Here is a 17,346-nt window from a genome sequence, read left to right as displayed (position 1 = left end):
AAAATGTTTTCTGTTTGTTATATAATTCCTACAACCATTCCAGTTGTGTTTAATGATGATGATGATGACGGCATATTTATCTGATACTTTACAATGTGTAAAACCTTAGGCAGCCAGGTGCCTGGCAGACTGGGGGGTCAGGAAGACCTGAATTCAAATTTAGCCTCGCACTTATTAGCTGTGTGCCCTTGGGCAAGTCATTTGTTTGCTTCAGTTTCAACTATAAAATGAGGATAATAATAACACCTTCCTCACAGGATTGTTAGGATCAAATGAGTTGACTTTTAAGAAGTGCTTAGTACAGGGATTGTCACAGGCACATAACAGGCACTATACAAATGCAAGCTATTCTTACATAATCTCATTTGATCCTTACAACAACCCTGTGAGAGAGGTGCTGTTATTTTTATTTTACAGATGAGGAAACTAGCTGAAGAATGACTTGTCCCAAGTCACATAGCTAGTAAATGTCTGAATCAGGATTTGAATTCAGGTCTTCTTGACTCCAGATTCAGCACATTACCCAGATCCTTTGTATTTGTCATCAAATTATTGTTGTGATTCAGTTGTTTTCAGTCGGGTCTGATTCTTCATGACTTCATTTGGGATTTTCTTAGTAAAGATACTAGAGTGGTTTGCTATTTCCTTCTGATAATTTTATATATGAGGAAAGGCAAACAGGATTAAGCGACTTGCCCAAGGTCACAATACCAGTAAGTATGATGCTAAATTTGAATTCAGGTCGTCCTGAATCCAAGTCTAGAGCTTTATCTAAGGCCAGATTTGAAATCATGAAGATGAATCTTCTTGACTTCCCTTTCAGTCCTCTATCCACTGAGCCACCTACCTACCCTCTTAACCAAATAATTTATTTGTCAATTTCTAAGGACAATTTGTCAAATTTAAGAACAACTATATCTCCATATCAATGAATTCACTTCTGAGTTATCATTTGAATCAGAAAGAAAATGACGTACAAGGGAACTTCAGATTAGGCAAAAAGCTCAGTGCATCAGAAGCAAAATTATTCCAATATTGTGAGTAGCAATAATTCCCATACACTATATTCAGACTAGATTGGCTGCTCTTTGCTGAACACTGCCTGCATCTTTCTAACTCTTTCCCTTTGTTCTTGTTCTCCTCACCCCAAAATTGTCTGAATATCTAGCTATTCTGTTTTCTAAGAGCCTGATAAATGCTTTCCCCTCCATTATTACTAGATCTTTTCACAACACTAGAAACATTACATATTTTATGACATCTATCTTGCGACATTTATCATGTCCCATCTACCTTATATGTTGCTTGCCCATCTTAAAAACAATAAAAACCTACTAGCTTATGAGTTTCTGAGCACAAGTCCTTCCTTATTGTGGTCTCCTAAAGGCAGGGTATTGAACAGAAAAGATGCTCAGTAAAAATTTGACGTATTTTTCATTTATCCAAATCTTACATTTCCTTTAAGGCCCAACTAAGGTTTTATCCTACCCTAAGCAGCATTTTCTCATTGATGCCTTTTAGTTCCATGCCCCTGCTCCCCCTGCCCCGCTCCAACTCAACCTCAAATTCTTTGCTTAATTTATTTTCTTAGTAATAACATCATAGCAGTATGTCATAAGAAATGATGAGCTGGTTAATTTAGAAGAACTTACAAAGACCTCATGAAATAATGAAGAATAAAATGAATAGAACCAAGAGAGCACATTACATACAGTTATAGAATTAATATTTGAAGAATGACTTGTGAATATCCACCTCCAGAGAAAGAACTGATAAACAGAAGCCCCAAAGACAATTTATCTCTCTCTTTATCTCTATTTCTTTTTGTTGGGTGTTCCATCTGTGGTGCAGTGAAGGGTGGAGTCAAGATACCTGGGAATAAATTCTATTAAAATAGAATTGATTTTCTTTACTTAAAAAAAAGTCACTGGTTATTCCCACTATCTGTATTGTTAATACATGCACCTGTACTGCTATTTTTAAAAATCCTTGCTCCTTTTAATTGGAATTTTGCAAAAAGAGAGTGAAAACAAACCCAGTGCAAACATACATGAAGATAATGTTTATAGAATTTGTCTGAGATGAGTATTGTTAAAGGGAATCATAAACTTATGCTAAGGAGGTCCACTACGAATTCATTCTAACAAGATAAGTTAGCTTTTGACAACATAAAATTTGTTGGTTGACTCTCATTAATACTTACCAAAGAACCTATTCTAAATGATATCTGCTTCATTAAACATCCAACTGTAATGCCCTCTGATTCTTTTTCAATAAATTACCTTATTGGGGGCAGCTGGGTAGCTCAGTGGATTGAGAGCCAGACCTAGAGATGGGAGGTCCTAGGTTCAAATCTGGTCTCAGACACTTCCCAGTTGTGTGACCCTGGGCAAGTCACTTGACCCCCATTGCCTAGCCCTTACCACTCTTCTGCCTTGGAGCCAACATACAGTATTGACTCCAAGACAGAAGGTAAGGGTTTAAAAAAATTACCTTATTTAAAAAATATTACAGCATCTCTGCACATTATTTTATATCAACATATTATAGAAATGTAACATCTGGAAGGCACTTTGGAGATCATCTAGTATAAGTCCTTCATTTTAAAGATTCAATACAATTTAAAAAGATCAAAGATCAAAAAGAAAAATGATATATGTTGTGAGGGGGTATGGGAAAACTAAGACAATAGTACACTGTTGGTGAAACTGTGAACTGACATTACCATTTTGGAGAGCAATATGGAACTAGGTTCAAAGGGCCACAAAACTATGTGTACCCTTTGACCTAGTAATACCTTTCCTGGGTCTGTATCCCAGGGATCAGAGAAAAGGGAAAAGAACCTACTTGTACCTAAATATTTTTTAGCAGTTTTTGTCATGGTGAAGAATTGGAAAGTAAGGGGGTGTTCATCGATTGGGGAATGGATGAACAAGTTGTGGTATATGGTTGTAATGGAATATTATTGTGCCATAAGAAACAATGAAGAAGATGAGTTCAGGAAAAACTGGTAAAACTTATATGAACTGATACAAAGTGAAGTGAGCAGAACCAAGAGAGCAATGTAAACAGTAATTGAAATATTATACAATGACCAAATGTGAAGGAATAACCATTATTAGCAAAGCAAGTCTCCAATATTACCGCAAGGGACTCATGATGAAAATGCTTTCCATAGCTAAAGAAGGAATTATTGGAGTCTGAGTGCAGTTCAAAGCATGCCATCTTTCACTATATTTCCTTCATGAGATTTCAATTGCATGTATGGTGTGTATCTTTTATCATGACATGAGCAACATGGAAATATATATTACATGAAAGTATGGATATAGCCTATATCAGAGTATTCACCACCAGGGATGGGGGGATAGGGTAGGGAGGGAGAAAATCTCAGTTCTAAAATGTTGGAAAACAAAAAAAAATTGTTTCTACTGAAAAAAAAATTGGAAAAAAGATTCATTAAATGCCTATCAATCAAATCAAACATTAAATGCCTACTGTATGCCTCAATGTTCTCAAAGAGTTTACTTTCTAATGGGGGAAGACAACAAATACATGTACAAGTATTTTCAGGATAATTGTAAGGACAATATCTCTGCAAAGATATGAAAAGGGGCAGAAAGGATGTCATTGTGGAGAACAGGTAACAGACCAGTTGGATGACCCAGAAAGTACCAAATGCTTTTTATAGTTTGTAGGGGGCTTTATATTATTAAGAATGTGACAAGCTAATTTTATTTTGTTACTTAAAGGCAGTTATTAGGATTATGTTATTTTGTGATTATTCCTAGCTCTTTTATATATATCTTGCCTCTTCTAATGGATAATAAATTCCTGGGGCAAAAGGTCAATGCCTTTTATTTGTTTTGCATTCTGTACTGTGTTTGATACAGTGCTGGCTGACTGAAGAAGCAGTGTGCAGAATTAATGAGGTCAATATAAAGTGGATAGAAGCTGGTTTTACCTTGTTTTTTCCTTTATTGCACAGGTATTTTTTTTTTTTGGTTCACTATTAAGATCTTAATGTTGAGAGATACTAATACTCAAAGCATTATGTTGTTTTTACACTGTGACCTCTGAGATTAGTGAATTAAGTCAGCAAGATTCTAAGTATAAAGATCCAATTTTTATGCCATACCTTAAATAACTAAGATTTTACTATGAAGCTTTTAAGGCAAAACTTAAAACTACCTTCTGAGATAACATTAAGTACATAAAAACTGGTTTTCATGGTTCATGAACAGTCCTTAGTTTATTAGTTTTTAAAACTTATGAATTTGTCATTTCTTATATACAAAACAAGTTGATTTTCATTTTTAATTTAAAAAGTGCTCTTTAAAAATGAAATGACATTTAAAGCACAGATTACATGGATTTATATTTTACTTGGAAGCACTTAAGTGAACCAATATCCTACAAAAAAAGATAAAAACACACAGACATTAATTGGAGCATCAGATAGAAATTTCAATCCTAAAATTCATTTACTAAAACTTTTAAATAAGGACACATTCAACACAGATAGTACCTTGTTTCATATTTAGTTATTAATATGAATTACTGCTTAAACTTGTGGAAAAATAACATACAGAAAAACTCATTTGAATTTTAAAATACCAACTAACTCCCATTCTAAACTTAGGACAAAACACTGTTCTAGGCACAACATATCTAAGTTAAGCAAAAGATCTTATAAAATGAAATGTTCTGCAAAATCCTGGTTGGACAAGTTTAGTGATGACCAATACAAGTAGGATGAATGAATGCCCATAATTTAAATGTCCTAACATGTTGATGCTCTGTAGCCCTAAGCCCACAATGGAAGTAAAAAAGTTGCTATGTCTTTCACTATAATTCCATATGATTAATATCATTCTATCTCGTTTTAAGAGTTTATAATCTTTTGGCAGAATACCACCCTATCAGAGTATACAATGAAGCAAAGAAACTCTTTGACCCCATTTCTTCTATTATGGAAGCCCATTCTCATTAAATAGTTGAGTCACTGTATAAAGAGCTTTGAAAGGCAATTGCTATGACAACTGAATTATGATTTGAAAATAAATTTCTAATATAAGGAAGACATACTTACATATATGGTTTAAGCTCCATTAGGGCAAGGATTATGCCTTAGTTATCTCTATATCTCTCTTAGCACCTAGCACAGTGCTTTCAGATTGAAGGTGCTTATTAAATGATTGCTAAATGAATGAATGGCATGTATCTCAGGACAATATATACATATAGCCACTGTGTGCATGTGTACATACACACATGCATGATTGACTTGGGGCACTGAAAAACATTTGATAGATTATAGCTCAGAATGCCCCAAGAAATTATTCAAAACATGTATGTGTTTCAAGTGTTTTAGGTTTTCTATATCCAACGAGATTTAAGTTCATTTAAAACTAAGAGTTGAGTTTCTATTTCTTATTAATCCTGCCACAATTTTTAGTATTGCATTTTGCACACAGCTGGTGCTCAAAAAATGTTTGGTGACTGACTTTCCTAAAGCAACTATAAACAGTGCTTATTTTATTGCACATATCAAGAAAAGGGGATGAAATTTAAAATACATACATAACCTTCATATTTTACAACCACTATTAAAAAATTAAAAAAAGTAGCTCCAATACAAAAAGTAGTTAATTTCGATTTTAAAATTGTTCTTTTATGGAACAAGATTATACATTAGAAAACTTCAGATGACTTTTACCAGGCATACTTTATAAATATGAATTGAATGGTAGATATAATACTGCCACTGAGATAATTTCATTTGGGATTTCCCAGCTTTAAAGTGAAGAGCTCAAGCAACTGTTCAACTGCATTTGTGCTTTGAAACATTGACTGTTCAAAAGTCCTCCCTCTCCTCCTTTCTGACCTGTAATTTTATCGGTATAGAGATCCTGTATGCGATAAGTGAGAAAGTCTTCTCTCTTCATCAATGTAGGTCACCACCTGCTCTGAAACATAGTCTTAGCGGGCTGTTTGAATCAGTGAAAGAGTTGTCATAAAATATACTAACGATTTTATTGAAATTAATGGGATTTGTATTTAAGAAGTTATATCCTCAAAGTCTGTTTCACTCTAGCTAGAAAAAAATGTTCCATAAGAAGTTTTACTAACATGATATCTTTGCCCCAAAACACAAAAGAATTTGCTATTTAAAGAGTCTTATCAATGCCTTCTTAGGCCTTCAAAGTTGGAGAGCTAAAAATTTTCATCAGTAATCAGTCAAAAGTTACATACATTTAAACCTGGCAGTGTTAGTAATTACTGGAGAAGCCTAGGTTTGCCTATTCTATTCTGGGTCCCTCACAATCACTAATTCCACATGTCTTCCCATCTATAATAATACATGACCACAGAATACTGTAGTTACACATATTCTAGAAAATTAACTACTAGATTCTCAAAAAAATATTTCATTACAGCACTTTAAATAATTTATAAAATGCTACAAAATTATATTTACCCAGGACACATCTGTTAATAGAAACATGTTTCACATTAGTATACATATATACATATGAGTGTATATTAGCAACTCCAGACAACTACTTTTTCCCCTTTAAATTCCAAGCTCTCAATAACTATTGAGCTCTTTTGCAATTCTAGCTCTTTATCTATACTCCACTATTTTATACAAAGACTCATGAAAACCATGGGAAAATGTACTTACAAATTTAGGATCTTTCCCTTTACCACTGAACTTCTGCTTTCCTCTAGGGATATATCATCAAATTCATTGGAATCATTTTCTAATGCTTTCTCATCTAGAATGTCTTTATCAATAATCTTTCTATTTCTTAAATCTAGTATTTTCCCTTCTGTACTGAATTTCTTTACTCCGCGTATGTTTAATTCTGTCTGTGTCTTTCTATTTTGCCAGTCAGATCCTTCCTTCTTCAAAAGTAAGTATGAACTTCCAAATATTCCTGAATCTTTGCTCAATTTGTTTTCTTTTAATGAGGTGAAAAGGGGCACCTGTAAAGGGACTCCCTGGCTTGAATCTAAAAGACTTGTTTGTTTGCTTCCTTGAGTCATACTCTTTCCAAAATTAAATACTCCAGATGGAATCAGAGAATGAAATCCAGCCAAATGTAAACCTTGCTGATGATCTATTGCACAATTTGTAGAACTTCTGGTTTGTTCCTTTAATCCTTTTCCTCTTTCCTTCCTATGATTCCCTTTCTTTCCTGTTTCCCTACCTTCTGTGTTAAGCACACAAATATTCTGGAATACTCCTTCATGTACAAAATTACCCTGCAGAGCACACTGCCTGTTGTGTAAAAGCAAATTTTTCTCACTTTCAGGTACAGTTTTTTGATCACATATACTTTTGCTGCAACACTTTCCCTGAAGAGAGCTACTTTTTTCTGGAGTGGCAAGAGTAGTAATACAATAGTTCTGCAACCTACTGACATTTTCTGATTCAGCGGGTTCAAGATTTTTTTGACTTTGGTCTTTGATACAGACTTCCTTCTTATCTATTGGTGCTTCCTTTACAGATAAATTGCCACAACTTTTAGGTGTCACTGTCTCATGTTTGGTTTTTACAGCCAAAGTAGAATGGAGGTAGATATTCCCAGGACAGGATGCACTTTTCCTACCATCATTTAAAATATTTATTGCACTTTGTATTACAGTTTTATTAGAGATTTTTAGGTCCTCGGCTTTCTGAGAAATGATCATAGTTTTTGGACTTTGGCTGGGTAACAAGCCAGGCTGACATCCCATGGAGGGGTACTTCTCTTTTCCACTAATAAACTCTGGTTTAGAAACTCCATCTATTCCAAGAGCTGTTGTTACATTACCCTCCTGAATTTCTGAACTGCTCATGGAATATTTGGCCTTTTCTGCCAAAAACTTCCTAATTTCTTGTTCAATGCTGTCATCACTATCCACTGAACTACTGTCATCAGAGAGTGAGATTGTGCTGAGTGCAGAGCTCTGATTTTCACTGATTTCCATATCATCTGAAACTAAAATAGGTTTTGAGAACATTTTTTTCTCCAATTGGAATGCCAGCTGTAAATTCTCATGTTTTTTTCCCTGTTTCCCTCTTTCTGTTCTATTGTTACAAGTGTTCAAAGGCTTCTTTATTGTGTTCTCCCCATTGTCTCTTTTAGATCCTGGGAGACAGTTTTTCAGTAAGTGAGGACTCTTATTTTTCCAGTGTTTTTGAAGCTTACTAAATTTATCTAAAAATTGGGTTCCTGTGCTACTAAGCTTAACCTTTTTTTTACAGTGACTTTTGGGGTCCCTGCATCTTTTCTTTAATTTACGCTTTGATTTCAACAGGTCCTTAATGGCTGTATCAAGATCTTCATCACTATCCAAAGAACTGCTTTTATCACCAGAACCAAGTCCCTCTTTTTCCAAATTTCTCCCCTGTGTAACTTTACCATGGACTTGTGATAAACTACTTCTCAAGTCTAAGGCAATGTGCTCATCAATAAGCCCAACAAAATTGGAAGAGAGGAACTGACAAGTCATCTCATCTTCCCTGCCTTTAGATTTACAGATTTTCTCTTGCCTGGTTAAATCTTTCTTTTCTTGGAACATATGAATTTTCACCTGACCATACTCAGTTTCCTGGGGGCATTCTCTTTCTAACCCTTTAGTTTTCTTCGGTGTTGGTTGTTTTATCACTTTCCTTTCCCCTTTAAGTTTCCTTTTGCAACACAATGATAACTTCAGTGTCTTAGAAAGAGGGGTTTTGGGGCTATTGCCCTGATTTCTGTGTTCAGGCAATAGTGGTCCCTGCACAGACTTGGAAAGGTTTTCAGGTTTGGCCAGTAAATGTTCTGATTGTGCCTTTAGAGCCAAAAAGGTTCGGATTTCTTGTTCAATGCTGTCATCACTGTCTACCAAGCTGCTATCACTGTCAGGGTGGGAAGGCACATTTTGGGAAGAGAAAAGAGGGTTTGTAGAAAGTGATCTGTCATTGCTTTCCACATGGGAAGGCATGATTGTTTTGTAAATGTCAAGTATAGCTTCTGCACACATTAACTCAGCAGATGTTTCAGCCTGGAATGAGGGCTGTACTGTAAACTCACATTTGGCAATTGTATTCATAGGAGGTGTAGAAACTTTGGTTTCTTTCAGTGGTTTTAAGAGTTTGTTGGAATCACAGCTAATATTGCTCAGTTCTGTAACTTTTGAAGCAGTCTGTTTCCTCTTGCTATTCAATGTTTTTTTGTGGCTTTCAAGCAAGGCACTTTTTGAAGAACCAACTGCAATATTTGAGGCAAAGTCTGATACTTTGTCATCTCTGGGCGGTATTTTTTGCAATGGGTTACTATCTGCTGTAGAACTGGCTTCCTTTCTTGTTTTCTCCAATTGGTACATTTGAATGGCTTCTTCAATGCCATCATCACTACTTGAATCAGATATATCATAAACAAGAGCTGCACTTTTGATTCTTTGTTCCCTTCTGTTTGCCCAGGAATGCTTTTTCTCTACACCTTTATTTTGTGCTGTTTCTAAATGTTGGCAAGCACCTGTCAGTTTAGGAGGCACCAGCCTTACATTACTAAAGTTTTCAGATTCTGTGCTGATTTTAGGCTTGAAGTACTTGGGATGTACATTAGTCTTCCCCAATTCTGTATATTGTTTGGAGATTAACTCCTTACAACCTTGCTTTAAGTCTTGGCGATTTGCTTTCACAATGGATTCTTTATTGGATTTAGATGCTGCTTTCACCAAGACCTCTTTTTGCTCTGTTCTTTTATCCAAAGGGATACCATATTTATGGACTTCTTGTTGCTTCTTCTCATTTAGGAACTGTTCTATTTCAGCTTGTATGCTTTGCTCAAAAGAGTCATCACTACTTACACTAAGAGGAGAACTAGCCCTTGGCTTATCATGAATTTCCTTGTGGTTGCAAATAACACCTTCTGTTACCACATCAGATTTAAATTTCATAGGAGGTAGGTGAGTGGTCACATTATTTTGAGGGAGATCTTGTTTGATTCTGTTATTCCCATCTGTTGTCCCAAAACAAGTTGCTTCACTGCTGGGTACTGACTGAATAGTGTTGCTTTTCTCCTTTAGATATTCCTGTATTGCTTGCTCTATCTCTCGGTCCACAGAATCATCGCTATCTGATTCTAATATGAGAGGTCCAAAATCAGAGGAGTCTTCTTCCATGTGGTTAAATTCAGTAGACAATTCACTTTTGGCATATGTAGAGTGCTCTTTGAGCACAATTGTATTAGCAGCTGCAATTCTGGCTCCTCTGTATTTACCTCCCCTTTGATTTTTCTGCATAATGTACTCATTGTTCATACCCAAGGAAGTCTCCTCACTTTGCAGGTTGTTTATGATCATTTGAACTTTTGCACTTACAGATGCTCTAGCAATATCCTCTTCAGATTCTGAGAAACACACAGGAAATCTAAAACTCCCTGACTGTCCAAATGACTCCCATTTTGACTGTAGAGCAATCACAGGAGGGGCATTCATTAGAAACATTCTAGCAGACAATGATGGAGTGTGCAAAGGGACGATTTTTTATATTTATATCCGTTTCACATCCTGTGAAGAAACAAAGGAAGGGATGTTTGTATTCTAAATACATGAAACTCATGACTTTAATAAACAGCATAACAGAAATAGTAATGAATTCTTATGATATTTCAGTTTTGCCATGAATATAAAACAATTTCTTAGAAGCTCACTGTAATTCTCTAATAAATAATACCCTAAAAGTGCATTGAGAGAAAAAATCCTGAAACTTTTAAATTAATATTTGTCTAATACTGCCATTATATCCTGCAGTCATATTGATTTGTAAAAATAGTTACCACCAATTCAGCTCAGGACAAGGCCATACTACTTTTAATACTGTGGTGGCATGCAAAGTTAGAAGAAAGTCATACCACTTTTAATTCTGTAGTGGAATACTGCAGTATATCAGACTAAAAAGCTACTGTGATTCACCTCAGGTTATGAGCTCTATGTAATCTTATCAAATTGGTAAAGCTTTCCATTGATTAAATTTGTTAAAAACTAAAAGTAGCTATATGTAAAAGTGATTGGATATGATAAATCATTCTATTTCACAATCTATGGAATCCAGAAGTATCATGTATGTTATAAAAAGTGTATTTCATATAAAAATTAAATGTGTAAAAATCATAGTGTAAGAATGTTAATACTGGGATAATATGTAAGTATGTAGCAAGGCTTTGTGCTATCTTACATAGATCTGGAATAATTTGGTTAAATTAGTATTATGGGAGGAGAAAATATAACTTTTTCATTGTTACTAAGCTTAGAATCAGAAAAATATCAGAACTTGAAGGGAACATTAGAATTCAGCTAATTTGATCTTTTCATTGTGGAAGTGGAGAAATAAAGGCTCGGAAAGGGGAAAATTCAGTTATACTAGAGCTGGGACCAGAACTCTGGTATCCTGACGCCTACATCAGGGAATTTTCCATTAATAAGTCATGCTGCCACCTCTGAGAGTGAGTATATAACATTGTGACCTACAAAATAAGTGGGGAAACTGAGCTGAATAGGAAGAAAAATAGTTTGCCATTACTACTATACATTTTTAAAATCCAGGTTAGAGTTTTCTCCATTAGAATGCCAAATTTCCCTGTAAGCTATTTTATAATTTGATATTTATGAGTCTACAACATAAATTCCTTACAAAGAGGGAATGAAATATCATACATTTATTGATAATGCATTTACTAGAGGATCATAAAAAGAAATGAGATGTTCTTAAAAAAACAAAACCAAAAATGTTTTTGGAGTGGTGGATTTGGAGTCAGAGAATCTGTATTCAAACCTGAGCCCTGAAATTTATTAACCCATATGATTTTGTCAAGTTACTTAACCTTTTTGAGCCTTAGTCTCCTCTGTAATTGAAGGGATTGGACTAAATGAGCTTTCAGTTCCTTTTACCTCTAAATCTACATAATTCTGTCATCTTATAATTAGTTAGCAGATTCAAAAAGAAAACTATGAACTGAAAAATGATTTCTATTTCAAGTGTGAAACTATAATGTCATAATTTTTTAAAAAAACCCTTACCTTCTGTCTCAGAATTAATAGTGTCTATTGGGTCCAAGGCAGAAGAGTGGTTAAGGGCTAGGCAATGGGGGTTAAGTAACTTGCCCAGGGTCACATAGCTGGGAAGTGTCTGAGGCTAGATTTGAACCTAGGACCTCCCATCTCTGGGCCTAGCTCTCAATCCACTGAGCTACCCAGCTGCCCCCTATAATGTCATAATTTCAATGCAATTACTTGAACAGGTTCTCCTCAGGAATAAATTCTATGAAATGGAAAAGTTGATTTAGTTTTTTAAAAGCCTCAAGATTGATTTTTTATTGTTCCATCTATGTGTCCCTTTAAATTCTAACCTTTCCCTTTAAAGAGTTATCATAGGAGGCAGCTAGATAGCACAATGGATAGAGCACCAGGCCTGGAGTAAAAAGGTACTAGGTTCAAATCTGACCTCAAATAATTCATGGCTGTGTGACCCTGGGCAAGTCCCTTAAACCCATTTGCCTAGCCCTTGCCCCCAATTGTAACTTAGATAAAACATAAGGTGTGTTTTTTAAAAAAAATTAATCACAGCTGTACCTAGTTAGTATGACATAGTCCCCCAAACTGGAGGCTAAAAAAATTAATCTATACTAAAACGATAGGAATCACCATAGCTTAATAACTTATAATGCAATTTACCTTACTTGCTACCTCCCCTGCAACAAAGAGATCACAAAAATTTGCCTTTCCTCTAACAAGAGCAAAGAAACAGCTTCTTTGTGAATTTTGTTGCTTGGTGGAAAGGGACTGCTTAAAAAGAGTTTAATATTTTGTTATTCTTAAGCATACATTTTTGGATCAAATCCATGATTCCATTTCACTAGGGAATATAGGGCATCCTTGGTGTGGAAAAACCTCTTGCAACTTGGAGTGTGAAAGCTATATGGAGGTACTGAGAAGTTAAAATGATTTGCTCAAGACCACACAGCTAGAATATGACCTGGTCTCCAGGACTGACTCTCTCTCTAACCACTTCGCAACAAGGTTCTCAAATAGTTCTTTTTTTTTTTTTAAACCTTCCTTTCTGTCTTAGTAACAACTCTAAGACAGAAGGGCAAGGGATAGGCAAATAATAGTTAAGTAACTTCCCCAGGGTCATCCAGCTAGGCATATCTTAGGCCTCATTTGAACCCAGATACTCCTGACTCCAGGACTGGCACTGTATATACTCTGTTACCTAGTTGCCTCCTCTAAAATAGTTCTAGATACAAGATTTCATGAATTGAAGGATGGCTAGGTAGCACAATAGTTAGAATACCAGACCTAGAGTCAAGAAGACCTGGGTTCAAATCTGGCCTCAGATACTTCCTAGCTTTGTGACCCTGGGTAAAATACTTAATCCTGATTGCTTAGCCCTTGTTGCTTTTCTCTCTTAGAATTGATACTATGATGGGTGAACTTAAAAAAAAAAAATTACAGAAATTGAACTGAGATTTCATTTTTCTCTTCCTGCTTCATTAAAAGGAATCATGGTCCTAACTGGAATTCTAAAATGAGTATGCAGGCAACCATATGCATTGGTTGAGGTAGTGTAGCTTAGAATACTAAAGTTTTAGAACCATAGTAATATGAAGTTTAGTTAAAGATAACAAAAATAAACTAACAGTTCACAAAGAAACCATTTCTTTGCTCATATTTAAGAGAAAAGGCAAATTTTTTGTGATCTGTTTGTTGTAGGGAGGTAGCAAGAAAGGTAAATTACATTAGAAGTTGTTAAACTATGATGATTCCTATTCCTATGCCACTTTAGTATAGATCAATTTTTTATTCTCCAATTTGTTATAAAATTTAATGCTGAACAGGTACAGCTGTGATAAACTTAAAAAATATGAAGTTTAGTTAAAGATAACAATAAAAATCTTTGAAAATTGGTGGTAAGAAAATATGCTCAATGAAGATGATTCAAAAATGAAAGATTTTTATAAGAACACAAACTGAACTGGTCTAACCACATTGAGAACAATTTGAAATTATATCCAAATGGCTATGTTATGCATAGCCTTTGACCCAACAATACCATTGCTAGGTCTGTATCCTGAACAAATCAAAGGAAAAGAAAAAGGATACATATGTATAAAAATACTTATAATAGCTCTTTTTTGTTGTGGCAAAGAATTGGAAATTGAGGGAATGCTATCAGTTGCAGAATGGCTTTGTGTTGTAAGAAAAGACAAAGGTTTCAGAAAAACTTGGGAAGACTTATGAAAGCTGCTGCAAAGTAAAGTGAGCAGAACCAGGAGGACATTGTAAACAGAGATAGCCATACTGTAATGTCAATCAACTGTGAAAGACTTAGCATCTCTGATCAATGCAAGGATCCAAGATAATTCCAAAGGATTCATGATGAAACATATTATCCACAGTCAGAGTATCTTATTTCTTGCCTTCTCAATGGATAGAGATTAGAGGGAGGGAAAGAATTTGGAACTGAAAATAAAAAAAAATTTAATAAAAAAATTAAGGATGAACACACTGAAACAATATGTACTTGTTGAGAGTTAATTTACTTTTTTAAAAATAAAAATGGACATAAGGAGATATATTCTTGGGGAAATGGTATAAGCTTTGCTACATAATAGAGGTTTGTGGTTTCATACAAAATCAGTTCTATTTGTCTGTGTAGACTGAAAGGTTCATATGTGTTGCTGTTTTTCAAGTCTATGAGAGAAAAAAAAAAGGCTGGGGGTAAGGATATGAGCTCTATCTGGTCAGTAATTTCTACTTAAACTGGGCCCTATTCTGATAGAAACTGATGAGAATCTGAAGTGTATTTTAAAATGTTTAATACAGTTTGTGTTAGAAATATGAATTTTCTAAACTGTTTAACAGTCTAATTCAAGAAACAGCCCAAAAAAAGACAACCCAAAACATCTAAAATGAAATCTCCAAACACATTTCTCTTGGAAAATCTTACTGTTTTAATATAGTCAACGGTAGTTTAAACAGACCTTAAATGTTAGATGAATCATTCTTTAAAACTGTACTGGGAACCCAGGAGGCTTTTTTGAGGCAAAACTAAAAGTGGGATTTGCCAAAATATAGTACCCACTGTGAATGCAATTGAATTGAGAGCAGAGTGCAGTCATTGTGAATACTGCACACCTGCAGTTTTAAAAGCAAAATACAAGCTTCAACAAAAGAAATTCTTGAAAAAGAAAAAGAAAAAAGAAAGCACCATAATCACATTTTAGCCCACAGGTAAAGGATGAAAAAGATTCATCAATTAAAGCAGCAACGACAAAATTTAGGAAGGAAAAAACAAAGATGAAAAATACTCTGAAATTGTTATCACGTTTTTAAAAATAAGTTTTTATCAAGGATTACTATCAATCTAGAATCTCTAGCACAGTGTTTTGTACAGAATAAGCACTGACTTAAACTTTTGCTGAATTGCTGAGCGGGGCTCTGATTCTAGAGAGTTTAGATTTTACACTTTACCAAAGAGCTCTGGAATAGGAGTGGTCTATTTCTGGGCTTTACTATACTTTTTATTTGTTTGAGTTTTTTTCCTTTATTTTTAAAAATGAAAATTTGAATTTGGCTTTAAAAGACAGGAGTAGTTAGCATTATTTCAAGAATCTCCTTGTTCCTAATTCAGGACCATGGTGAGTCAGAGAGATCCTTTCCCTTGACAGAAGGGTAGTGGTTGCCCTACAAGCAGGGTGTGTACTATATATTTATGGACGAGTAATCTTGACACTATTAACTATATCACAACAGTTTTCCTATCTTTAACAAGTAAAACTGCAGTAAGATTTACAGTAACACTTGAAGTTAGGATGGGGACCAAAAAGGAGCAGGATTATTACCCTATTTGGGAGTAATTCCCTTGAACTTGAAATATATAGTGGGGGAGGGGATTTAAAAATTTTTTGATCTTCAATTTAAATTGACAGGCATTCATTAGGGAACTACTATGTGTAAAGATATGGCGTTAAAAGTAATATTTAATTTAATTTGTGTAATACAAATGCAATTGTTCTTCCATCTCTAGCAATGGCCCCAAAGAAGTATAAATGCCACCTCTCTTGAGGATTTGCCTTGTCTTTGTAAAGTGTGCAAAGAGATAAATAATCTCATTTTGAGTGGTTTTTAATTCTCCAAAGGGTGGGGCACCTAAGACTTCTTTTGGGGGCTGGAGTGGAAGAAATAACGATGTTTTTTTTTTTTTAATAGAGGAAGTAACTAAGGTATAGAGAGATTCTATGTCCCCCTTCGGTTCAGAAACTACACTCCTCTCGCCTCCACATTCCCCACTGGCTAATCCCTTCAACGAGATGATAAAAATTGTTGCCCCAGAGATTAGGGTTCCCAACTCCTGACTCTCCCATCCCCACGAGGGCCCAGCTCCCAGAGGGATTAGGCTTCTCTCTTCTCACCTCTGGGAGACCTCTCCATAGGGCAAAACCCTCCCCCTCCTCACTACCCCACCTCCCCGAGACCTCCGCCTCCCGAAGATCACTGCACTTTCCCCCGGGGGAAGGCCCCCTCTCCACACCCTGGGACAGGAGGACAGCACCTCCTCTAGCAGGCCCAGCCCAGCCACCTTTCCAGGCCGCGATGGACGCCAGCTTCGGGGCCCACTTTCTGACCTCCGTCCCCGGGTGTCTCCCCGGGCCCTGCCGCATTGCCCGAGGCTCACCTTAGCCGAGGCCCGGTCCGGCCGGGGTGTGAGGCGGAGCGGAGCCGACCCAAGGGACTGAGCCTCCTGGGGTCCAGGGCCTCCAGGGCCGCGGCTCCGCCCGCTTGGCCTCCCAGTTGAGCCGTGGCTCGATCTAGAGGGCGCAGGGCGCCGCCTCCTCTCCCTCCGCCTGCCGCTGCTGCCGCCACCGCCGCTACCGCCACCACGGACGGTCCGGTCAGCCCCCAAAGCCCCCTCCCCTTCCCCGGGGGAGGAGGCGGGAGGGCCACGGGGCCAGCGCGCTCCCTTCCTGGAGTCGCCCCCCAGCCGAACCCCAAGCCACCTCCCCCTGCGCGCGCTCCTGCCTCGCGCCCTATCCCTCCCACCGCTCCGGCAGTCCGGGTTCCATCCGGGCGCGCGCTGAGGGAGTTAAGCTAGAAGGGCCCGGCCCCCTGCACCGGATTCGACTGCACTTATGCGCTAGCAGCTGGGAGACCAGGGACGACGTTGATCCCTAAGTGCCCTGCCAACCCTGACATTTTATGAATTTATGATTCAGGGTTCAGGGTCTCCTACGGTCCCCCTTTCCCATTTCTCCACACCTCCTTGACCCCGCCCCCCCCCCCCCCCCCCCCCCCGCAGCGCTTCTTCTA

General features: G+C 36.8%; 1 protein-coding gene across 1 annotated transcript; it reads right to left on the bottom strand.

Moving 5' to 3' along the window:
* Positions 1-4,224: 4,224 nt before the first annotated feature.
* PPP1R26 (protein phosphatase 1 regulatory subunit 26) lies at positions 4,225-17,088 on the bottom strand. Its single transcript, XM_007475299.3, has 2 exons — positions 16,715-17,088; positions 4,225-10,548 (listed from the first exon to the last, which is right to left on the bottom strand). The coding sequence occupies exon 2, from the start codon at positions 10,483-10,485 to the stop codon at positions 6,685-6,687; it is 3,801 nt and encodes a 1,266-aa protein (XP_007475361.1). The 5' UTR covers positions 10,486-10,548; positions 16,715-17,088; the 3' UTR covers positions 4,225-6,684.
* Between the last annotated feature and the right edge of the window lie 258 nt (positions 17,089-17,346).

Source organism: Monodelphis domestica, chromosome 1 (genome assembly GCF_027887165.1).
Source record: "Monodelphis domestica isolate mMonDom1 chromosome 1, mMonDom1.pri, whole genome shotgun sequence".
Lineage (NCBI taxonomy): Eukaryota > Metazoa > Chordata > Mammalia > Didelphimorphia > Didelphidae > Monodelphis > Monodelphis domestica.
The sequence above is the reverse complement of the archived record's forward strand: the minus strand, read 5'-3'. Positions and strand labels throughout refer to the sequence as shown.